The sequence below is a fragment of the Rhinolophus ferrumequinum genome, chromosome 10, assembly GCF_004115265.2.
Source record: "Rhinolophus ferrumequinum isolate MPI-CBG mRhiFer1 chromosome 10, mRhiFer1_v1.p, whole genome shotgun sequence".
NCBI lineage: Eukaryota > Metazoa > Chordata > Mammalia > Chiroptera > Rhinolophidae > Rhinolophus > Rhinolophus ferrumequinum.
In genome coordinates, this window is record NC_046293.1 from 31,571,850 (window position 1) to 31,597,035 (window position 25,186).

General features: G+C 35.9%; 1 protein-coding gene across 3 annotated transcripts in view; it reads left to right on the plus strand.

The window, feature by feature from the left end:
- PIK3C2G (phosphatidylinositol-4-phosphate 3-kinase catalytic subunit type 2 gamma) overlaps positions 1 to 25,186 on the plus strand; it is a 272,726-nt gene that overhangs the window by 158,542 nt on the left and 88,998 nt on the right. For all 3 annotated transcript variants that reach the window (XM_033116158.1, XM_033116160.1, XM_033116161.1), the window contains 6 exons: positions 8,268 to 8,448; positions 10,957 to 11,064; positions 15,735 to 15,827; positions 17,297 to 17,426; positions 21,838 to 21,974; positions 24,130 to 24,299. In XM_033116158.1, the coding sequence (XP_032972049.1) occupies positions 8,268 to 8,448; positions 10,957 to 11,064; positions 15,735 to 15,827; positions 17,297 to 17,426; positions 21,838 to 21,974; positions 24,130 to 24,299 (819 nt within the window). The remainder of the gene's footprint in view (positions 1 to 8,267; positions 8,449 to 10,956; positions 11,065 to 15,734; positions 15,828 to 17,296; positions 17,427 to 21,837; positions 21,975 to 24,129; positions 24,300 to 25,186) is intronic.

Sequence of the window (25,186 nt, forward strand, 5' to 3'; positions counted from 1 at the left end):
TTTCGTGATGATGAACAAGAATGTCAGAAATTTTCTCAGGACATCAAACTCAGGGCCAAATCTTACGGATAATATCCCAGGGAACCTTTAATATCCTCACAGAATAAACCATGCTATTTGTGACTCTGAAGACTGAAGGGTGAAGCAGCCACCCCAGCTGTGATTTGAAACTGATGTTTCAGGGAAACAAAGTATTTCAAAGTCAGCTTTGCCTTACACCTATAAGTTTGCCCTGCTGGCTATGTTCAAACACATGAATTGTTCACTGCACAATATGATGATTATCCAGCTTTCACCAGAGGGCTGTGCAAGAACAAAAGGCTGAGGGGTAAAGAGGATTTTTATTATTAGGTTGCTATTCTTATGAAACATTCACATAACAAAGGAATTGCCTTGTGTTAAAAGAAATTTTGTTAAGGAAACTTCATGAAAGAGATGCTTACACTGCCTTTCAAGTAACTATATATGTATTCAAGGGGAAAAAAAGAAAAAAGAAAAGCTGAGTTAGGAACTCAGTTCAGAACCATATTTTCAAAGAGTAAGTAAGGGAAAATGCAGACATCTATTGGACTAATTTAAAATTCCAGGAGTGTGGATCTGAGCATTAATTATACGCCAAACAGAATTTATTTTATTACAGCTCCTATGCTGATGTTAGTGACTCTCCATTGCTCTTTTCCCACAGCCTGGAATTAGTTGGAAGCACAGGCCTAATTAAGATGGGTAGCTCAAGTCACACCTGTTGTGTGTGCATAATTAAGCAGGATTCTTAGTTTCCCAAATGCAATCAGGGTGTTAGTTTTCCATTCAGACTTTCTCTTCACTCTCCTAGTCCCATCTGGCACTACCACTTGTTTAAATAAACCATAGGAGGGGTAGATCCAAGATGGTGGAGTAGGTAAACGCTGTGCCTGCTTCCTTCCGTGAACACATTAAAATTGCAATTAAATTATACAACAATCAACCTGGAGAAGTCAAGCTGAACAGAAGTTTTATAACTAAGGAAATAAGCCACGTAGAGACTGGTAGGCGGGGCGGAGACATGGAACGGGCCCCACACCTGCCTGTGGTGGATGAGAATCAGGTGGGCTATTTCACCCCATGAGGGTGGGACGGGAGGCTGTGGGAAACCCAGACTCCTCTGAAATGGCCCATGCACAGACTCACTCATTTGCAGGTACTCACCTTGGGCTCCAGCAGAGAGAGACAGTACTCAGGAGGTGTTGCAGGAGTAAGGGGGCAAACTGAGATGTGTGGCTTTGCTGTGAGGGCTGGAGGACAGTTGCCATTTCCCCTGTGAATAGTCCTTCTCCCGAGGAGCCGGAAGGCGGGTGCCATCTTAAATGTGTTAAGCCCGCCCCCACAGGCCAAATCTGAATCTGATTGGTCTGGTGAGCTCTGCTCGCTTCACCCTTCTGACTCACTGGGACCTGGCCTCCAACACCAGCGGCACTTTCTCTGTGAGCAGCCAGCCCCGTGGATGTTGTACTCTTTCTTGGAAAACTATTGGAGTCTGCAGGTCCCAGGCAGGTGATGACTGGCCTTGGTGGCTCTGAGACTTCTGTTTTGTCACTCCAGGCTCAGCACTGGCAACAAGCCAGAATTTACATTATCCTGGTGACCATAACTCTGCTGTTTTACTCTTCTCTTCTTTTTCCCGGTTCTAATTTCTCATTGGAGTAGGGAGAAAAGAGAGAAAAGTAACCCTCATATTTGATGTGGCAAGTGATTGCAATTCCTTGTCCATGGTCTCTGATTTTCCATCAAAGACCACTGTCAAAGGTGGCTGACTCAATGTGGGTGAGTTTTTTGGGCAGCTATGTAGGACCTTCCCACCAGGTGATCTGACTTTGGCTCAACCTCTTCCTACACAAAGAGTGGGTCATGTACAATTATCTTCCAGGTGTTTATTTAAACCTTGAGAAACTTGCACCTCCTTTCTTTGCCAAATAGCTGGGATTCAGGAATGCAGATAGTTCCCTTGCTATCCCTTCTCTCCATCCTGCTGTTTCATTTTCTTCCTGTTCACGTAAGCCCAGGGAAAATCAACAAACCCTCTTTCAGAGAAGAAGTCTAACCTGGGAATGAGGCAACAGTCTCCCATTCTGGTACACACTCAAATAAACGGCTCTCTTTGAGCTTCCCTCCTCATTGGATACTGCAGGGAGAAGTGAGCATGTGGGGAGCCATGATTTCTTGTTATTTTAAAGCCTTGCAGACTGGCTCAGTTTATGATTAACTTGTTTCAGCTTCTAAGGCATTATCTCTGCCTGTTCCTGGAGGGTGCTTGCGAGCTGCTGAGAAAGTAGGTGGGAGTGACCGGTTCTCGGACACTGAGGACTGAAGACTAGCAGGATAATTGGTGGGCTTTGTCATGAGATAATGACTTTGGGAAAGTTTCAAGGATTTTGTATCTGTATGTAAAAGTTATAAATTTGCTCTTGATGAGATAATAACATTGAGGCTTGTTTAGTAGTTTCTGCTTTTCTGTGTTTTAGGTAAAAGATAACTTTCTGTGATGTAATGCATTCCTTTATCTGCTGACTGTTAAAACTGCACGTATTCTTAGGGTATATAAACGGTGGTAAAAAATAAACTCGGTGCTTCAGCATCACTGAAGACCGGCCGCATCATCATAATTGTGAGTGTCTATTTAATTCCCACTCCCCCTTTCAGGTTCTTCGTTGATTTGTGGCTGCTGGTCGGCCACATGAGCATAGTAGAACCAATCTATTCCTCACTAGGCTGATGACTCACAACTCTCAAACACCCTTTCTTTTAACCCTATCAGCAAATATATAATAAGGTCCAGTAGGGGAGACAATGCTTGGTGTACCATTGCCAGTCAGGTCATCTCCCAATAAGCCTGGAAGAGTTGTCTGATCTCTAGTTGTTTCTCTGTCCATTCTTAAAATATAGGATACCTGCTGTCTCTTTTCTTTAATCTTAAGTCTTGGTAACCAACTCCAGGACAAAAGGGAAGTTCCACTCAACATACTGCTAGAGATGTTTCCTCATCCAAAGCCCCTCCCTATTCAGTCACTTCAGTCTTCTTGCTGTTATCATTGGAGCAGAGCTCTTAGTTTCCCAGAGCAGCTACATGCACTTCCTCCCTCGCTGCCCTCATCCATCAGGTCCTTGGTCTAATCCTGTGTTGTGTGAGCCCTAAAAAATCTTGCCTTTGCCCTACTGCAGTTCTAGTAAGAAAGAATCTCTATTAGATACTCAAATACTTGACTGGACAAAACAACAGATGGTACATAGGCATGTTCACACTTTTAAATGAGTTAAAAAGTATGTTTCTAGTAATAAAATAACAATAAAATGTGAGCAGTATAACAGAATATACATTTCCAAAATGAGCTAGATCAAATAATTTTGAAATACCCTTTGGGGCTTTTTATGATCCATAAAAGAAAGCCATTTTTATTACTTTTATAGTTTTGTTTTGTTTTTTATCTGAAATAGTACACTCAGATTTATCACTCATCTAATTCACCAGACTTGGCTCCAGATGACTTTTGTTTATTTTCAGTAATTAAGTTTGCCCCCAAATATCCTCAGGGCTAACACTGGGGATGTTTAAAGAATATGCTCCATATTCTAAAAGCAATACAAACAAACAAATGAAAACAAAAACAAAGAAAAAAAAGAATATGAAATCTGGCATATTTATAAGTTTCTGTCATAGCAACAAATAGCCCCAAAGTTTCAGTGGCGTACAACAGAGATTTATCTTTCACTCATGCAGTACGTGGGCTGCAAACTTGCTTGGACTCCATACAGCCATGTTCAGCTGTGCTCCACATTGTCTTCTGATCCCAAGACTCAGGGAACAGCCCCCAGCTGGAACATGCTGTTCTCATGGCAGAAAGAAGAATGAGAGACCAAACCAATCCATGATAGCACATTGAAAGCACCTGCACAGACATGGATACATTTCATCCAGTCACATCCTATTGGCCAAAGTGAGTCATGTGGCCAACCCTGACGAGGAATGGAGAATTAGACTCTGCCTATGGGAAGGCACTGGAAGTCACCCAGCAAAGAATACAGATGTATAATCTTCTTCAGGGAAGAAAGCATAGAATTGGGAACAATAATCAAATCTACTGCATAGTCTGAGCACAATCTTAAGTATGAACATCATATAACATTCCAAAGAGACTACTTTCAAGGTGGTAATAAATATATAATAATAAATAAATATTAGATATATAAATTATGGTATGGGGATAAAAATTAAGTCAGTTACATACCTTATGAGCTCCTTTCATATATTTGTGTTCTAAAATTGTGTACAATTTAGAGTATGGATTTCATTATTTTCTGAATTAATTACCTTTTAATAGTTTTATATTAAAGTTGTTACAAAATGGTTTATTGACAAACATATATTGCAAAATAACTATTAATTGTAAATTACATTTCTGCAGGCTTTGCCCATATAATGCCCCTGAGTTACAAATTCAACAGAAGTTCTGTGCTATATTTCTGAAAGACCAAATCAATATTCTAAGAATGAACACAGGAAAGTTATCTCTGCAAAAAACATAAAATGCATCAAATTTAGAAAAGTATTAAATCAGTCTCTTAATCATTGAGAAAGAAAACAAAGTTGTAAAGGCTAAATAAGTATATTCTTTTAAATTAACACACTATTGAAATCTTAAAATCAATAATTCCATATCAGGTATTGGATTTCAGCCTTTATATGTCTCAGGGTTATAAATACACTTGAACAAGTTACATTCTGGAATCCACCTGTGTTCACTAAAAACTGATCTACCGACCCACACGTCTTGCCCCACATAAAGCAGCAACAAACACAGGAGGAAACAGAAAAGGGAGCTCCTGGGGTGACCTGAAATCACTCATCTTTTTGAGTAGCTCAGTTTTCTTCTGCTCCTGGATGTTGTCTCTCTTCACTCGCGGGAAATACACAAGTAGGTAAAAATTTAAGTCAGACCCTAAGATGTGGGATATCGTGCTGTCGAGCACTAAAATTAAGATCTACTCTGAAGGGAGGTATGAGGCAAGGAGAGCGGGGTGGTGTGATTACTCTGTTCTGTCCTGCTGGCAGACTGATGAAACGAGGATTATCTGTACTTTTACTGTGGCTCTAGCCAAGTCACTCACCATGTGACCAGAAGCAGCTATGCACATAAGAAATGGAGAAAAGCTCTAATTTGTGAGAAAAATCTCCACTTCATGCAAACTGAGAGGTTTGTGACTATTGTATGTCTCTGTGAGTCCACCACGATCTCCTTAATTTAGGAAAATACAAGATCCTGCATGACGTCCTATCACAGATGTGCTCAGTCATCTGGGTTATGCTTCCTTCTATTCTTCCTTTCTGCCTCTCATACTTAACATTGTTAAACCTTTAATCAGCTAGACTTTACGCATTTACCCTCATTCTAATGTTGTCATTACTTACAGTCTATATCAAACTGAATCATCCCTGGATCTCAGACATGTGGATAAACAGGTCTCTGACATTTTGAGATTTACGTCAGTTTGTAAACAGTCACACTGCCTGCATCTTAAAAGCCCAATTTTTCAACACCAAGTCTTACTCGATACTTCTCAGCCCCTTAACCTTATTTTTTTTTTTAAATTTGGCATAAGCAATACTGCTTCTTCCAGGTGACAATGTCTTATGAAAAGAGTTTCTGTAGTGCTCAAGGGATCGTGGCCAGCTGATTTCTACAATCTCACAAAGAGAGGCAATGAGTGAAAGCTATGGCATGAGGGGTTTATCACTTCTATGGTGAAGGTCGCTGACACGGAACTGAGTGACCCTCTACTCAAACCTGTATGGCCTAACTTTCTCGGCAGTTGTTTCAAACTAATGGACATGTTAATTTCTCTTGCCGGTAAATGACTGTGCCTCTCATGATCTCAATTCTGCAATGTGTAGAAACAGACTCTTTATGAAGTTGGGTTAAAAGCCACGGAACTTGAACCAGATCTCACCAGGAGAACATGTCATCTTGCAGGGATGGGCAGGAAGCACATTCCAAAAGGAAAAGAATCACAACAAAATACCCTGTGTTTTCTTCACCTTTACATTTTTTACAACACAGTCACATATTCTCTCTGCAAATCTCCCTTTTCTGTTTTATTTTGAGCAAAGAATCAACTGAGATTTTCCTCTTTGAATTAGCTGTTCCTGCGAGAAGCAAACACAATTCTTACAGAATAAGAATTGAGTATTGTCAATACAAATTACATAATTCTGGCAGATCCTGTGACATTACATCTTATAATTTTTCTTTTAAATATTTTAGTAAAAAGTTGACTTCTGTGCAGAATAACTTTTCCTTTTATCATGTAGATAGTAGTCGGGTGTTTACAGTTATAGTTAACGTACTAGAACAGGTTTAAAGTAACTTAAGAAACAAGAAACTCAATATTCAAAACACATAAAAATTGCTGCAAGGATTGATATGGGACATAGAAATACTCTACCCCTCAACTCCCTATCTCACTGAAACTCAAGTAGACTATAAAATAGTATATTACCAAACTCCTCAAAATACTGTGAAAATCTGAGAGGTATATAATTCTACATAAAATGTTTGAAGTTTTACATGTGCGTACTTGTATTTGCATCTTTCCAATTCACACTCATTTTCTTAAAGCCTCCAAATAATGACATGATTCACTTGTTATGTGTCTGACATTTCAAAATCTCACCATAGGGGTAGGCTGGAAAACTGTTTATTGTCTACTATTCTTCTTATATTGAAAATGCATCTTTAGCCCCGTGTGTGTGTGTGTGTGTGTGTGTGTGTGTGTGTATACGTGTGTGTTTTTAATGCTTTGCAGAAGTAAATAAGTACTGTCATTCCACTCAAAGTTTATATTTCTTTTTGGAAAGTAAAAGAAGTGCTACAAGATTATTTGGCTTCATAACAATGACAAGGAGGAAAGCCTCCAACTAAAAAAGAAAATGTAGATTAATTGAATTAATTTTTTCAACTTAACTGTGCAGGAACAGAAAACTTAGGACAATTAAAAATAATGTGCTTGTTAGAGTCTCTGTAACAATGCATATTGGGCAGTGATGAAAAATTAGCAATACAGAATGAAGTCCATCTATATATTTTCTGACTGCTATTCATTAAATCCTTTTTATTTTCAGCATTCCATCCTCACAATAATTTTCTTCTAGTTCCTTGAATGCTAATTATTTTTCATAAGAAAAGACTAGAGACCAGCTAAGATTAAAAGAATCAGTCAGAAAAAGTTAACATTCAAAGGAGTTTTTTTTTATTATTCTATTTCAGTATTTTGGAGCATGTTAGAATGTAAAGTTTAAGCATATTGAAATTAGTTTAAGCACATTGGAATTAGTTTCGAGGCAACAGAAATTGTAACATGGCAGACAGAGTATTTAAATATTTGTCACTGCTTCATCATCTAGCAATGTATTCTTACATTTTTTATTTTCTATGCCCCCCTGCCCCACCCCATGTTCGTGACAGGAGTAGACTGCCAGGTAGTGACAGAAATTCACTTGGGGAGGCAGTGAGATACAGATGAATTGATGTTTTTTGACTGCATAGTCATACATTGTGCTAAGTCCTTTCAAATGCATTAGCTCATTCTATGTTCTATACAGCTCTGTAGAGTCAGAGTTATTACTTTCTTTTACAGATAAAGAAATAAAATCTCAGCCTTGTTAAGTAACTGGCCTAAGTTACTTGTAAGTTGTAGGGCTAGGACTTGAATCCAGAATTTCCTGAGAACAAAAAACATGCTCTTGCCTTTACAATATCTTCCTATAGGTAATCAAGGGGAAATGCTGGCAGAAAGAGCAATAGAGAAGTATGCAACACTGTGGGGGCAACATCTTTTGAAAAAAAGCAAAAAAAGGTGGGGCTGATGATTGAGTTGCAAAATAGTGTGGTCACTTATAAATACTATTTCTAAAATTCTTTCTTCATATTTTAATAAGTCAAAAAATTTTTCTTAAGATAAGTATTTGTTATAAAATTAATAAGCCTGAAAGAAAAAGTGCATTGTGAACTGAAATGAGAAAAGGCAGTTCTCTTATTGATTCTTCACTTTTGGAATCTTATTAGCTATCAAAATGGAACTTGATGACCGCTAACAAATAAAAAAAATTTCCCTCCATTTTACGCTGTAAAACTGCCGAAAGCCACTAAGTACAGTCTAAAATGCACTTATTTTTCCTGATGGAGGTTGTTAAAAAATCAGCTTTAGATACAAGAATTATTTTTCTCTGTTTCCTTCAGGTTGCTAAAGGATGCACAGAATGAAGCTTATTTTAAAAGCTGGTATCAGAAGCTGTTGGCTGCTCTCGAATTCTGTGCAGGAAAAGCCTTGAGTGATGAGTTTTCGAAGGAGATGAAACTTATCAAAATTCTGGGAGACATTGGGGAAAAAGTCAAATCTGCCAGTGACCCTCAAAGACAGGTTTGTTGAGAAATCAATCTTCATGTTGTGAAGTGGTTGTTTCTGTTTGTGTTTTTTTAAATCTTTGGTTGTTTTAATTTCATAGTTTAGAAAGAAAATTCCTCATAAGACACTTAATTACTTTCATCAAGGTTTTTTGTGTTTTTTTTTCATTTTACTATCCTAAAGTTATTGTCTATCACTAGGACAAAATTGTTGTCTATCACTAGGACACTAAGTAGCCACGTAGCATACAGAGAATACCTGACAAGTGGCCAACTTAAAGGCAGTTGGAATTTAAAATGACCAGAAGAAATAATTTCCTTAAAATAGCAGCACAACTCAGACTCATAGAAGTACATAAAGAGACTTTTTAGGGCACTTTTGTCCAAGGTACAAATTTAGGTCTGGACTTTTCCAAAAATGCACTCATCAAGATCACATTTTTAAAGACTTTTTGCCAAAACAATTAGAATGAATTAAATGAAACTATTCAAAAGTGGTGTGGATAGTAATACTCTTACAATAAGATCCATGGATGACAGTCAAAGTATTATGCCTCTTTCATCAATGATTATAATAATGGACTTCGCTATTCTTTTTGTTGGTCTATTGGAAGAACACTTGCTCTTCTTATTTATCTGCATCTCTAGCTCCCTTCATTATGGATCATTAAGTAGGTTCCCTGATCACTAAATGGGTTCAACATTCTAGATGCAGGGGGATATTGGGCATCCAGTCATTGAAGTGAGAACATCATTCAATAACAATTAAGTACTTAATACAGACTAGGAGTTAAGGATGGAAAGATGACTAAAACATGAATCTTGTCCTCAAGAGATCTTAGAGTTTCTCTTCACCCACTATTTTAAAATCAACAAGAGTTTTCAACAAAATGATGTGAAAATAGTAACAGGCAAAGTGTCCCAGAATTTTTTCCCAGCACAAGATTTTTCTTGCTGGAAGTCACTTCATTTGGTAAAACTTCCAGAAGCTAGCTATTGTCTTACCTAGGATATAATGGAAAAGAAAAAGCATATTCATAAAATTTATTTTTAAATGGGAGACATATAAACTCTGATTACACAGAAGAGCCTAAGGCACATAACATGATGGACAATGCAAAAAAATATATATATATGATTTCTCCATTTTACTGCAAACTCATTAATTATTTTCTAGAGATAGACAAAAGTTGAAAGCAAGTGAAATAAATTGGTTTCAAATTTACAAACTTTGTGTATACGTTTGGTCTATTTCTTACGTTTTTAAATCTCTCACATATTTAAGATGCATACTACAGTCAAATAATTCTGGTGCCTTTTCTGACCATTTGTATCATGTTCCAGAGTGATATTGACATTATTCTCTCAAGTAAAAGTATTTTTTTCACCTTGACTGGCTGCTTTTGTGATAAAAGCTCTTCACATGAAAATAGGAAAATAAAAGAGGTGGGGGAAGCATTTATAATTTTTCACCATTTAAGTTACTGTTTGCCTATTTTTAAAAAAACCACTAATTAAACCTAACTATATGAAATAAAGAGATTTTAATGTAATGAAGAGAGTAGAGATGCTCCTCCATAATATTTTTGAGGCAAATCCAAGTATAGATAAGGCAAAGGAGGACAGACAGAAAGAATGCTGTTGTGGGATTTTCCTTACTTCTCCACCTTGATCTTCTGGATTCTGGGAGCAGCAGATGCTATTATTTGCCAGTGAACCAGGAAGAAAAGCTAAGAAACTCTTGAGAGTTAATTAAGCATTATTACTATGATATCCTCATTTCCACAATTGGGCTTAAAGAGTTTTCAAAAGTGGGCTAAAAGGAGCTTTCTTAATTTTGAATTATTATTACTATTTTGTTTTGAATTACTATCGATTTTCTCCCTATTTTCATTGGGAATACACAATTCTAAAGGCATTGTTTGTGGTCTCAGACCGTCAATAGGTTCTATGAAAGAGGACTGTGGGAGTGAGTCAAGTATCAGAAATATACTCGTTGGTATTTAGTAAACTATATGTATTACTGTTTCTGACCATTATCAATTGTCTGCAATTACCATTTTTTGTCATTATTGCTCATAATATATGAGACCTTTTTTCTAAAATGTACTATTAAGTGTAAATCTTAAGAGTTACAAACTAAGAATTCAGAAAATTATCAGAGATGGATCATATTAATAATTACTTAAAGCAGGGATTTCAAGTTGGTGGGCCACAGCTCAAGTCCAACCCATAGTGTTTTGTTTCAACAGAATAGTGCTGTGATTCTGTTACTATTTTTTCAAAAATTGAATCTAAAATCTTTTAGAAAGGGCATGCACTCACTAATTCTCCATTTTTCCCCAGCAATCTCTGCTGTTTTTAGCCTGCTGCCTCCTCAAATGTGGCTACATCACCTACCTGACCCTAAAGCATCCAAGTGTGCAACCCTTGAATTAAAGAGTTTATTTAATCATATTACAACCTGAAGGAAAAGTTAAGTTCTTTACACTTTCTAAATGCTTTTTCTTATGATTTTCCACAGGAAGTATTGAAGAAAGAGATTGGAAGACTAGAAGAATTCTTTCAGTATGTAAATACCTGTCACCTCCCTCTGAACCCTGCTCTATGTATAAAGGGGATTGATCATGATGTAAGTCAATCTATTCAGTAGATAAGTTGAGTTATTTGGTTTTGCATTGTTTAGTTCACTGTATGCTTTTGAAATGGCACAAACAATTTATACATTTTTATGTAATTACTTTAAGAAAAAATAATTGAGTTCCATTCAAATCATGTGCTCCATCTGATGTACTGTGTGACCACTCTCGCTAGATGACTTGTTGGCTTAGAAACATCAGTTCAGTGAAAAAAAACAATAAAGATGCTTTTCACTGAATTGATTTCTCAATTTATTCAAAATGGATGATTTGCTGACCCCAAACAGGCTAAGTTTAATTTCATGCTTATTTAGATTACGTGTATGCCCAGGCCTAGTACGCTAATATATCATTAGCTATAACATCTCCATTTCAATTCAATTTAAAATTCATTGATGCTCATATGTTAGTGTGCCATATAATACATTTTGTGATTCTACTCATGCCTGGAAAGCCATTCCTAGTGTTGTCATACTTACAAATCCCTTCTCTTCCTGTGCCTCTGTCAGCCACCCTTCTCTGACATGGAACCATCCTTTCTTCTCTGTTCTCCATGAGCTTTATTTTCCACCTTCTCAAAAGCCCAAGAGTAGAAGACACTAACAAAGACAAGGATTGATAACAGAGATTTAGAAATAAAGAGGTTAAACTATCACACATGCATAATAAATGTTACGTAACTGAAGTTATAAGGCAATCAACAAAACAAATCCGACAACTAGAAGAAAAATTAGACCATTATTACTATGAATATGAAAAGTTTTTCTAAAAACAGGATACTATCACCTTTACAACTTTGCTGCCACAAAGACACCCTATAAACTTTTCTCATATGCTACGTAAACATATTTTGAAAAATAACAAAGGCATGAATTCCACAAACTATGTCTATTTGATCTAAAATCCAAATCATCGCTACTTTTTAAAAAAATGTGTAGCTTTTTAATCATTAGCAGTATTCACTGATTAATGCTGATGCTATATGGAAACTCAGCATTCATACACATAGTAACTTAAAGTAGAAAAAACAAAACGGATCATTGAGTAGTCCAGATGTCGGGGTTTTTTGTTTCTGCTTTCTTGGTTTGTTGTTGTTTAAGGAATAGATTTTTTTTAAAAATTAAAAGTACATGAGAGTTTTTGTTTGTGTGTTTGGGGTAGTTCTAATGGTGGCTAATGTGAGTCTCCAGGTAAGCTGGCCAGATTCCTGGGTCACCAGCCCAGGAGTTTCCACTTCTAGTGCTGAGACAAGGACCACACTCCTTCCCTGCAGCAACCTGCAGCCATGGGCACTTTCCCTGAGACTCGGAAGTGCCCCAAGTAGAGCCCAGTTTTTGCCCCATTTGCTCTGACCAGCTGCGCCTGGCACAGGGTTGCCACACTTGTGCATACAGCAGTGAACAAGACAGATGTGGCAGGTGTTGCTCTACTCTACAGGACATGTTAGTCTGTCCTCAGGTTCTACTGACAACGAGGAAGTCTGAAGGGACATACATTACATCTGAAGGTGCAAAGAATGTGGCAATGTTCCAATCAGAGACCACAGCTGGTTGGCCAGTAGAGGATCCATACTGGAAAGAGCCTCTATGAGAATAATAAACATGGTAAGACCTTCAGACAGACCTTTCAGCCAACGGTTCACTTGAAGATCCACTGAGGGAAAAAGCCCTGTGAATGCAGAGTGTGGGAAGACTTGTCATCCCTGTTCCGATCTCATTAAATACCAGAGACTCCACAATTGGGAGAAACCTCATGCATGTGATGAATGTGTAAAAGCCTTCACTCAGAGTTCCCTACTCATTGATCATCAGATAGCCCATACTGGGGAAAAGCCTTCCGGATGTAATGAGTGTGGGAGGCCTTGATCAGAGTAAAATCCTTTTCCAACATCAGGCACTTCACAGGTGAGAAACCTTATAGTTGAAATGAGTGTGGGAAAGCTTTCTGTTCCAATAGAAACCTTGTCAATTATCAGAGAATCCATACTGGGAAGAAGCCTTATGAGTTTAATGAACATAGTAAGACTTTCAGTCAGAATAAATGTCTTATTTGTCATCAGAGCCTCCATTATGGGGAACAAGCCCATAAATGTAGGCAGTGTATAAAAACTTTCAATCGGAAGTCTCAACTTGTTGACTATGAGCAAATTCATACCAAAGAAAAACCTTTTGAATGCAGTCAGGCAAGGCACTCAGTCTGAGTAAATGTCTTATTTTGTGTCACAGATTTCACACTAGCAAATAGCCTTATAAATGTGCAATCAAGACTCACACCTCATTATATATCAGAGAATTCACACTGGTGAGAAATCCTATGAATGTAATGAGTATGGGAAGGTATTTGGTTATAGCACCAATCTTATGGTACATCAGAGAACCTATCTGGGGAGAAACCTTATAAATTTGATGACTGTGGATAGTCATTAGTGACAGTTCACAGTTTATCATGTATCAGAAAGTTCACATTGGAGAGAAGACCCATGAACATAGTGAATGTGGGAAAGCTTAGAGTCAGCCTTCTATTTTAGTCATCCTTAGTGAACTACACCGAGGAGAAGCACTCAGGCCTGGGTCAGTCCGTTTCTTAAATCATGGTTCTCCAAGATGGAGAGATAAGGGTTTAAGTTTGAGTTAAGCTTTCTTAATAAGAAGAATTTTCAGCTTTGTCAGTGGACAATTTCCTGTTTCCCTTTGGGTCACTAAGGAATTGTTGACCAGGTGAGAGAATCTGACTAACTTAATGCAATTTTTCTCCACTCCTGGGAAAGTAAACACTAGACATTTCCTTTACTAATATGTTTTTTTTTAATTATTTTAAATTTATTTCATTAGTGTGTAATTCTCAAGAACAGAGGTCATATCTTCCTTTCTCTATTTCAGTTCTTCTATCTCACCATGTACATAAAATCATCCTCCAAGACTCTGATTCATTCTTTCCTGTCTCTTGTTTATGGCCTTCCCCATCCTAATCTCTCCTTGTATGCCTTTTCCTACCTAAAAAACCTTTTCTTTTACTTGTTTGCTAACCTATGTCTCTCAGAATCTTCAAATCCAGCTCACTCATCTCTGAACTCTCTTCTTCAAATGCTTCTTCATTCAGCTGTGATAAATTGCCTTGCAATTTTCAATTTAATGTATTATGTGTACACGTTCATACCAACTTTTTGTAGCCTCTTGGAGAATTAATATGTGATCTTTTTGTTAGCATACAGGTAATGGTTTGTGCATACTAATTGTTAAATATATAATATTTTTGGCATGACTCTCAAAAAATATACTGCACATGAAAACCAAAATATGATACAATGAAAGCAACAGAGCTCTGAGTAATGCAATTAAGAAGAGGGGCTAAGCCTTGCCGTCAGCCTCCCTTTGCCCTTTGTCTCTTCCCTAGATGTGGGATGCCTCTGCCTCAAAAAGACCCCCAAGAGATTGAATAAGTATAGAGTTTTAAATCTACTGATCTAGACTCATTGCTGGCCTAATACAGGATTTCCTAATTCAATACCATGCCAGAAGGTGATATGTTCCCTAATTGACTTATTTATTATTTAACAAGCAGCCTCACCCATTTACTATAAAACTCAAACTGATTCAGTAAGTAAGGATTTCTGTTTGCTGTGGGATTAGGTGAGATTTATGTTGATAGCTTAAATTAAGAAATAGATCCTTTGGCTTTCAGCTTCTACCAATTTCAGACTTCTCAGAAATAACGATATGCAAACTGATCTTTCAACATGTATTGAGGTCATAATTTACTAAGTTGATAAACTGAAAGTATCAAGTTTTTTTCCTTTCTTTAATATTGATTGTACTCTTCACTGAGTCAACATGAACTCTCTAATAGCCTACAGAAACACAGCCTTTTAACACTCAAACAACTGTAAGAACATAAAAAAAAAATAAAGAAAGTATAATAGAAAGTACTCAATACTGTAAAGCTGAAAATGGAAATGCAAAGTATAACTGAAAGAAACACAAAGAGAAAATATATGTTATAATCTGTAAAGGCAAGAAAATGTTCATTAACAAAACGGGAAATAGAATGCATTAATTTTTTGAACTACTTGATTAGGCATTATAAAAAGTATTTTATATCCATTAGCTCATATATCTAGTACCAAAATGTGTGAGGTAGGGGTTGTGAGCCCCATTTGACAGTAGGATACATTTAAGTAACTTGCCCAAAGTCTTACTGCTAATAAGTTTCAGAGTCCAAATTTGAAGTAATTCAGGGCTTTCTTAATTCTATATCAATGTTATCTTTAAGTATGATACAGGGAAGAAATAATTAAAAGGAAATCATTTTTTAATAGAATTTGTTTTCTTTTAGATATTAACCAACTAGCATAAGCACAATACCTATATACTACTTAGTTTATTTAAATCACCAACATATCACCATTGTTCAGTGAGAAAAAAATTTAGTTGAAGATTTACCACCTGCCAAAAAGCTGGCTTTTCAGTTTCTAAGTAAAGGCTTTGGTTGGTAGACTAAAGTATTTTGTTTTTGTTTTTAATAAATAAGTTTCTTTGCTCCAAAGTATCTGTATCCATATGTGTTATAGCTGCTCAAATAACAAATTCTGCAAGAGGCCATGATTCCAGGGAAAGTGTTCTTTTTGCTTTACTTTACTCACCATTTTTCTCTTCTCTTCTTATAGGCATGTTCATATTTCACATCTAATGCTTTGCCATTGAAGATTACTTTCATCAATGCTAATCCAATGGGCAAAAACATCAGCATCATTTTTAAAGTACGGTAACTCCTAAAATATCAAATTGATTACATGGGTGGAAATATTGATTTATTACTCACAGAAAAAAGAATTATTACAGCTCTTTTCCTCTGGCAACAGCACAGAGGATTCCAGCTATTTTTGATTTTGCATTTTTACAGAATTATAATACATGCCAAACTATGGTTTGCAATAAATCAAACATGACTGGCTTAAAGCCAGGGAAACTTCAATGTAAAACTTAAGAAAACATATTTCAGTAAATGAAATTATATGATCACTTTTGAGTAGCACCAGAAAATGGAATGTATAGTGAGCCCCAAGGGGGAGAGTTTTATTTTGGCCTAAATACTAAATTAAGAATCAAAATTACTTGAAACTCAAATGATATAAATTAATTTAACATCAAATTATTATCTGTAAGCACTTGCTTATTTTGGTAATTTGGGTTATTTTCTTCCTTTTAAATAATTATAAATATAGGCCATATCAGTCTTTATTATGAATCCCATGGGAAAATAGAGTAAAAGGTTATAGACAGGTGGGAAAGAGGGACTAAAGAAGGAACAAATAAAGTAAGTAAAAAGAAAGGATTTGCTAATCTTAATTATTAATTAAGAATAATTCAATAACTTAATTGTTCAGTCAAACCAGACAAGATCTCAACATGATTTCTTTGGTGGGTTCTGACTATTTTTGAGGATAATTAGCAAACCCATATATTTGCTTTGACCTGTGTAACCTCAAGCATTAGTGATCCCAAGACACTGCATTTTTGGTAAAATTTAAAAAAAAAATACAGAATCTCATCTTGGTATAATTTTATGCATGTGATTTAGAAAGCATTTTTGAAACCAAATCTCTTATTAGTTTAAAAGCATAGAACTATCCTTCTGCTTTGGATATATTCCATTTCCTTCATTATGCTAAAATAATCACCCCTTTATCATTTATTTTTATTAAAGGTCATTCACTCTGAAAACTTTTTAACTACTTTCATAATAAGAGAAGTCAATGATTCAAAGTCTGATGAATCATATGTGTACTATTTATCCTTATAGTCAAGAAGTTCTTGGTATTCTAACTGTACATCAGTGCATACATTTATGGCATACCAAATAATGTTTCATTTAGCTTTCTCTTGGCTGAGTTTGAAATTTGAATAAACATTCATCCAGCCTCTCTTCACTAGACTTTGAGTCTAAGACATTGCACATGGATAATAAATCGAAAGATTATTATCAGGGAACAACATTTCAAGCAGCTTCTAATTTGATGGTGAAGCGTCTGTAATCACTTAAAGGAAACTTCTCATTTTCTTTGATCTTCTATCAGAAACACAAGGTACTTTTAGTGCTAATAAAACAATTGAAACCACCCTAAGTCAGGCTGAAAATTTATTCAAGGAAAAAAATGATGTTTACCATATTTGAAAGCTTCTAATGAAATTCAAAGAGAACCCCAGAGTCTATATTTTTTTATTACAGGCCGGAGATGATCTTCGTCAGGATATGCTTGTTCTGCAGATTATTCAAGTGATGGACAATATTTGGCTGCAGGAGGGCCTGGATATGCAAATGATCATTTATAGATGTCTATCCACAGGAAAAGGCCAAGGTCAGTAGAGATTAGAAAGTCAGTTGACTTACATTATTTATCTCATACATTCACTGGTAATATGCCACCAAACTTTCCACAGCACTCATTTTAGACTATAAATTTTAAAATCCAAAGAACTATACATCATCATCCTTCCTTTTAAAACAGAATTATTTTCAAAATTGCTAAGCCAAAATAATTCACCTAAAGCATAATGTTGACAACCCAAATGTTAACTGTGATATTCTTTTGTGTGTCTTTAAAGGTGAGTTACATTAATAACTAACTCCTATTTTTTTTCTCTTTTTGCCAAGATAATAAGGGAAAACCCTACTCATTCAAAAAATACTACTGTATTTTTCCCTGAAAATAACACCTCGCTGGACAATTAGCTCTAATGCATCTTTTGGAGCTAAAATTAATATAAGACTCAGTCTTATATCATAAAATATAAGACCTGGTCTTATTTTACTCTAAGACCTATTGTTATAAGACATTTACTATAAGACCTACTATTATATTGTATTGTATTATATTATATTATATTATATTATATTATATTATATTATATTATATTATATTATAAGACCCGGTCTTATAGTAAAATAAGACCAGGTTTTATATTAATTTTTGCTTCAAAAGACACATTAGAACTGATGGTCCGGCTAGGTCTTATTTTCAGGGAAACACAGTACTATTGCCTATTAACACAAAATTTACAAAGTTGCAAATGCTTAAAGGAATTCTGAAAATTCTAAATATATTTTAAACCTGCATTTATTTTCTAAAAGTCTTTTGAGTGAAGTATATCAGCAGTCAAAGATGATCATACATGCAAACTTTAAAGATACTTCAAGCTTTCTTTTCCTTTATAAAAGTCAAGACATTAATATGGAAATATAATTTATACACATTTCTAATGAATATAATGTCAATGATCCACCCAAATTATTACCAAAAAACATCAGAGGTAAAAGTTGATCTTAATTATAATCATGATAAATTGAAGAAATAATTCCTAAGATATTTTATCTTATAATCTTTTTCACGTGTGGTCATTGTCACTTAGAATTTCATTAAATTAAATGCTATAAATTATAGCAGATACATCTGCATAAACAAATAGATTTTAAAAATCGTAGAACTAGAAAAGGACCTACAACCATGTAGTCATTTTTTTTTTTTTTAAATTCAGGCAGAGCTACAATTTAAATCCATCATCACAAAAGAAACACTGTCACTGCCTGCCCTTCCAGTTCCTGAGATCCTACTACTAGGCCCAGTACCCCAGCCAATTATGACTTGAGATTTTAGCAGCTAAGCATGGAGGCACCCCTTAGTTAATTTAACATGCAAGTTGAATTTCAGAATGACTTTATTGTCATACTACCCAATTATTTTGATTATTATAATAGGGTTCTTGCTTCCATGCCAAGTGTCCCACCCCTGAACTCTTCCTAAAGCTCTAGTTCTTAAAAGAGTCTTTTATCATTACTACTCTGAGATCATTATTCCTTGAGTTTTACTCTCCGTTTTCTCACATAAGTGAACTAATTCTTTCATAGCCTAATAACGTAGAAAGTGTAAAAATAAAACTAGATGAGCCAAGCTGAACTTTATTATGTCACATGGATCACCACTTCTTCAGCAATTGAATACATCACTGACTTGAATGGAATTCTTCAATTCCATCTACTCATTTCTCAGTTTATACTCATAGAATGTAACAGAGACTAAATCTTTTAAAGTTAATAAAATGATACAGCAAAAATAACTGTATATTTGCCCAAAGTTGCAGATGTCATAAAACAGACAAGATAATTTTCCCCCCTATCCACCAACAATCATCTATAGTTATAAGATTTCAGACAGCATTATACTGGCAAAATACTTCTTCAAGAAAAACAGAGGTCATTAAAGCAAATGTCATTTTTAGGAAATCATGTTCCATTTTTAATCAGGTTCCGAGGTTTATTGAATATCTACTGTTCTCAAGAAATGTCACAAGTAAGGTAGGGAGTACTATAATGAGCTAAACAGAGTTGCAGCCCTTGAGGAGAGTATCCTCCAGGCCAGAAGTTTACATGACTTTCTCAACATAATTGTTGATTATAATTCTCATGACTACTTTGTATATGATGTCCTAAGAGCTTTGGGAGAGACTATCAGGACAAATAAATTTCATTTATAATTTATTTCATTACTCGCTTTCCAAATTTCATTGACTTAAAAATTACTTAGGGAATTGGAAGAGCAGATATAACTAAGCCCCAACCAGGGTACTAAGTCAGGCTCTCCACTTTGGGGGCGACAGGAGAGGCTAAAATCTTGGTGATTGTAAAAAACTGCTCTGGTGTTTCTTATGCACCCCTTTTGGAGAGGCACTGCTTTATGACACCACCTTGGAAAGATTTGTTCCTAAGAACCTTATTGCTTAAAGAGTTACCCATGGTCCAGCAGCACTGACATCACTTGAGAGCTTGTTAGAAATGCAGAATCTCAGGCCCCAGGTCCTTACTACTGAATCAGAATGTGCATTTTCATAAGACCCCCAAGTGATACATATGTGCATTAAAATTTGAGAAACACTGCATTAGAGGCCTATAAGAATGGAACCACCACACATATTACTGAATTTGCACAGAATTATGTTAGAAGTATTTAAAAGGTATGTGATCCATACTAGCTTAAAATGTATAAAACATAATTTACGGTTTTAATTAATGAGCAGAATTTAGCCACCATGACTGTTATAAATTAGGTAAAAGGTTTTCTAAGTTGTCAGCAATGCAAAGTTTATGATAAATGACTCGGGATTTGGCAAAGATTAACTCCCAAAAGACAAATGTGGTCTGAAAAGCAACTTACATTGCTACAGCACAGTATCCAAAGGGTGCAATAGTGTAAGCCCTGATTCTGGGCATGGTCAGGTGTGAGGCTGCAGTGAAACACTGAAGAACCAGGTAGAAAGTGATTTTCCTTTCGGAAGGGTTACATGGAGAAAGTGGAAAAAAAGGGGAAGGACATTTCCAGGATTTGAAAGAGGAATCCCTCTTTGTAGAGTAATTACGTTACCACTAAACATGTAGTGCTTTACATTTGCTATGTCACTTAATACACACGAGGAAACCTGCATAAGAGCCGAACACTATTGAAGAAGAAGGGACAAGTGTTATATTAAGGATATGCCCAGGATCCAGGGTTTATCTCTGGGGTGTTAATTTTCTCTTCTTTGTTTTTGTTTTTTTTTAACATATAGATTTTGTGGGTTGTATTTGCAGCATTCAATTCCCACACCCCATGTTTAAGTTTCTTTCTAATTCAGCAGTGTTAATGCCTAATAATTACAACTGGGCTATTCAATGGTAAGAGAGATTAAGGCCAATAACCAGCTGCCACAAGCCAAATTCAACACAGAGAAGGGTTTCATTTACATCACTGTGATTTACTCGTTCATTGTCTAATTTGAATGTTTCTAAGGTAGACCACGAAATAATTGATTTTAAAAACTCAACCATCTCTCTTTTCATATAGTTACATTAGTTTCCCAGACCCCTTTGGGTATTTGCATTTGCAACTCTTGCAATTATCAAGATGGTAGAAATCAGAAATTCTATACTTTAATTTCTTTCAATGACTTTATTTACAGAACTTACATTATAGGTTGTTTTGTGGGCATTAGTCCTGAGAAAGTTTTAAACACTTGGTTTAAACTGCTATTCTATACAGAATAAAAATTTGGTTTGAAAGGTTTGAAAATGTTTACATTTCAATAACCTTAGGAACACAATGAAAAGAAGTCTTGATGGTTATGTGGTCAGTGGGGCATAAATCATACTGAAGTTTAACCAATATATGCTCCCTTAAAAAACATATTATCATAGTTTCTCTTTAATGTTGACTGAGAAGGAAGGAGCAGGCAGCTGTCTACATGTTTCCTACAGTTATTCTGTTCATTCCCAGAAATGGAACATTTAACAGTGAATTAACCTGAGCATTGATTTTATATTTTAAATATTTGTTACGAAGATTGTATTTGGTTTGCTTACAAAACCTGTTAAATAAGTTTGAATGTCCTCCCTTAAACTGTAAAGGAAAGCACAAGCTGTATGTTAATTGACCCACTAACCTATTGATTCAGTGGGGTCTCTGGGAGACCATCCAGATTGGCTCTCTAGTTCTAGAAAAAAAATATTAAAGCTGTTTCTGATACATCTGATCAAAACACAAGTAGTCTCATTGCTTCCCAGAATTTAGGAAAAATTAGAAGGAAGGCCATCTAGATCAGGCGCCTTCAGAAAAGATTTGGAAAGGAAAAGGATAATCCAAGTAGTGCTGGCAACTGTTGCTGTTGTTACCTAGATCAGGATGTATTTCCTAATATCCCTCATCCTGTGAACATTTCCATAATCTCTTTTCTATCAACCAGGATTGGTGCAGATGGTGCCTGATGCTGTAACCCTAGCAAAGATCCATCGCCATTCTGGACTGATAGGGCCGCTGAAAGAAAATACAATCAAAAAGTGGTTCAGCCAGCACAACCACTTAAAGGCGGATTACGAAAAGGTTTGTCCTGCTAGAGCAAATTTTAAATACAGTACTCAAATATGTTCTGGTTCATTAGGTATTCTGATTTATTAAAAAGTCAATTAAGTATAACTTGAGTTCAAGTTCACTCAGTCTTCAGCCTAGTAATAAAGATTCAATTTAAATGGTGTATTAACTAGAAAAAAATGTTCTATGTTTGGTTTTCCTTCTGGGTGAAATTATGGGCTACGCATAAAGACTTTCTTTGCTCTGCTGCCTCCCTCACAGCAATGTCACATGAGGTGACACTCTTTGAAACTACTTCCTTCGAGATACCTCTGCCTATTTGTACACAATCTTCAATTTCTACAAATCTCCTTCCTTCTTTTGCAATACATTTCTTCTGCCAAGCTCTACTTTTTCATATTTTTTCAGTGTTTTCAAAATGCATAATAGAATATATATATGTGTATACACATATATATATACACACACACACACACATATATATATACACATACACACACACACACACACACACATATATATATATATATATATATATATTCTCAGAATTTTATAAAATGTGCTATTTTATTTGGCTGTAAACATTTTTTCCCCACTTTACTACATCTTAGCATCTAGGCTGCAGTGTACAGTTATGCAGGCTCTGTCCTAAACCCGGGCTCCTGGCTAAGGGGATGAATTGGTTAGAGCCAGGCCTTGTTCTGCTTGCCAAGACCTGAACTGGTACATTTGGGTCCACCCAGAGGCAGGGGCACCTCGATGCTAACTCACACAAAGATACACTATGGGCCAGCATTCAACTTGCTCAGCATTCGACATGTTTCACATTGACTTTGGAAAATTCTTAGGTCATGCACATACATTTGGAGGGGTGAAAATGTCAGTACACAAATAATATTTATCACAGTAATTAAGCAATGTTCTAGAGTGATATACAACATGTCATGGCATAGAATCCCAGCAGATGACTTGCTCCCCATCTGTCCTGAGCATTGAAATTCCCTCATTCTAGGAAACCCCTCAGTAACAGGCAAACAGGGGTGACTGGTCACCCTAGCCAGCATGGGCCATGATAGAGAGACCCAAGAGTTCATCTATTTCTGACTTCTGTAACATTGGGGTAGAGCAAAATACAGGCTTTGCAGGGCCAAATAACAAAGAATAGTAGTTATCTTGAATCTATTTTTTAGTCTTTCTCCAGATTGTAACTTGAGTTTTGCACAAATCCCTGGGATTAGATATTTGAGGTGTTTCCACATCCATTTGCTCTTCACAACCACAATGTGAAGAACATATTTTATTATCTTCACTTTATAAGTGAAGAAAATCTAGACAGACAAGTTAAGTGACTTACTTAGACACTTAGGATACCTGGAAGTAAGATGTCCTGGCATGTAGTCCAGTAACAAAGACTCCCACTTCAGCAAGTCAGCCACACCACTCGAGGGGACCCATAACCCTGGCCCAAACAATCACTCATAGTTACACTCATGACTGTGTCATTGATGAAAATTATGCATACCCATGAGACATTTTGAAAACAAAGAGTGATTTTGGTAAGATATTTCTGTTCATTAAAGAAACATAAACTATAACTGACTTAGTGGTAATCTGCTTCCACGCACACCAGCATTCACTCACTGGTATACAGTACCAAAACATTTTTGGATATCAATTGGATGACCTATTTGCAAGGATAAACATAAAATGTTACAATTATCAACCTAGCTTTTTCTATGTTAAAAAATTTAAATTTTAAAAATTTGGTATTTTAAATTCCTCTGGGGATAGGCAATATTGGACCATATTGTTCCTACTTCTTTTACCTTGAAAATAAAAATCATCCAACATTGTACATTTGAGACTTCAAAAATCACACCAAGAACCTCTCTGTAAACTATGAAAATTAGCTCCAACTGAATGAAAGAGATATTTTCCCCAATTTCAATGAAAACATTCATCAAGTAAGCTAAAGAACGATTGCTTCATGTTCTTTTGTAGCATATGAAGAACAACTTATTTAATCATACCTTTTTTCTCAACTGAGATGTAAAAGAGGTTCTTGATTATATAATTTTGCTTTTCATCATAGCTCTAGCTCTGATGCTAATGTATTTGCTCATTTTTGTGTGTATATTATCTTTGTGTTGTTTTTTCAACTGATTAGGCCTTGAAGAACTTTTTCTATTCCTGTGCTGGATGGTGTGTGGTAACATTCGTCCTGGGAGTCTGTGACCGGCACAACGACAATATCATGCTGACAAAATCAGGCCACATGTTTCATATTGACTTTGGAAAATTCTTAGGTCATGCGCAAACATTTGGAGGGATAAAAAGGTCAGTGCACAAATAATATTTATCACAGTAATTAAGCAATATTCTAGAGTGATATACAACATGTAATGGCATAGAAACCGAGCAGATGACTTGCTCCCCCTCTATCAAATTGCCGAAGATAACATACACATGAATATATAATACATCTAATAAACTGAAGAAAATATTTTTTTCAACAGATAGTTAATGGACAAATTAGTTTTTTTCAAATTGTTAGTGGACTAAATTGGCCTTTTCCCGTGGAATACTAATCCTGTTTCAGTCTAAATTATCTGAAGTATAATGTTTTGGGTTTTTATAAACCTTGAATGGACAATGAGGCATGAGCTTATGGTCTCAATACACCTGATATATTGCCCATAGCAATAACTACCTTTGGTCTATATATCATAAAATTAGCACACTTCCTCACTGAATTAGCCTTGAATCATTCTAAAAATACTGAGTGACTACCTACATTCAAAGCTCTGAGGCTACAACAGTAAAGAAGGCAGATACAAACCCTGATCTCTTTCTAGTAGAGATGATGGACATTAGACAAGTTAACATGCAAAGAAATAATATGAATAAATGAGTTGTTTAACTTCTTATTAAGAAACTGAAGCATAGAAATGGGATAGAAAGTGACTAGGGCAGGGAGGCTATTTTAAAGAGGCCTCTTGGGAGAGATGAGAGGAATATTCCAGAAAGAGAGACCAGCAAAAATAACCGCCATGAACATGGAAAAAAAGCATGACATGTCCAGTGACAGCAAGAAGGCCCAGTGCCTCGAGGTGGGATAGAGAGGGGTAGGCAGTAAGAGGTAAAGGAGAAAAGTTTGGTGGAGGCCAGAACAAGTAGGGCACTGAAGACATGGTATGGAGGTTGGCTTTTATTTTAAGGTCAGG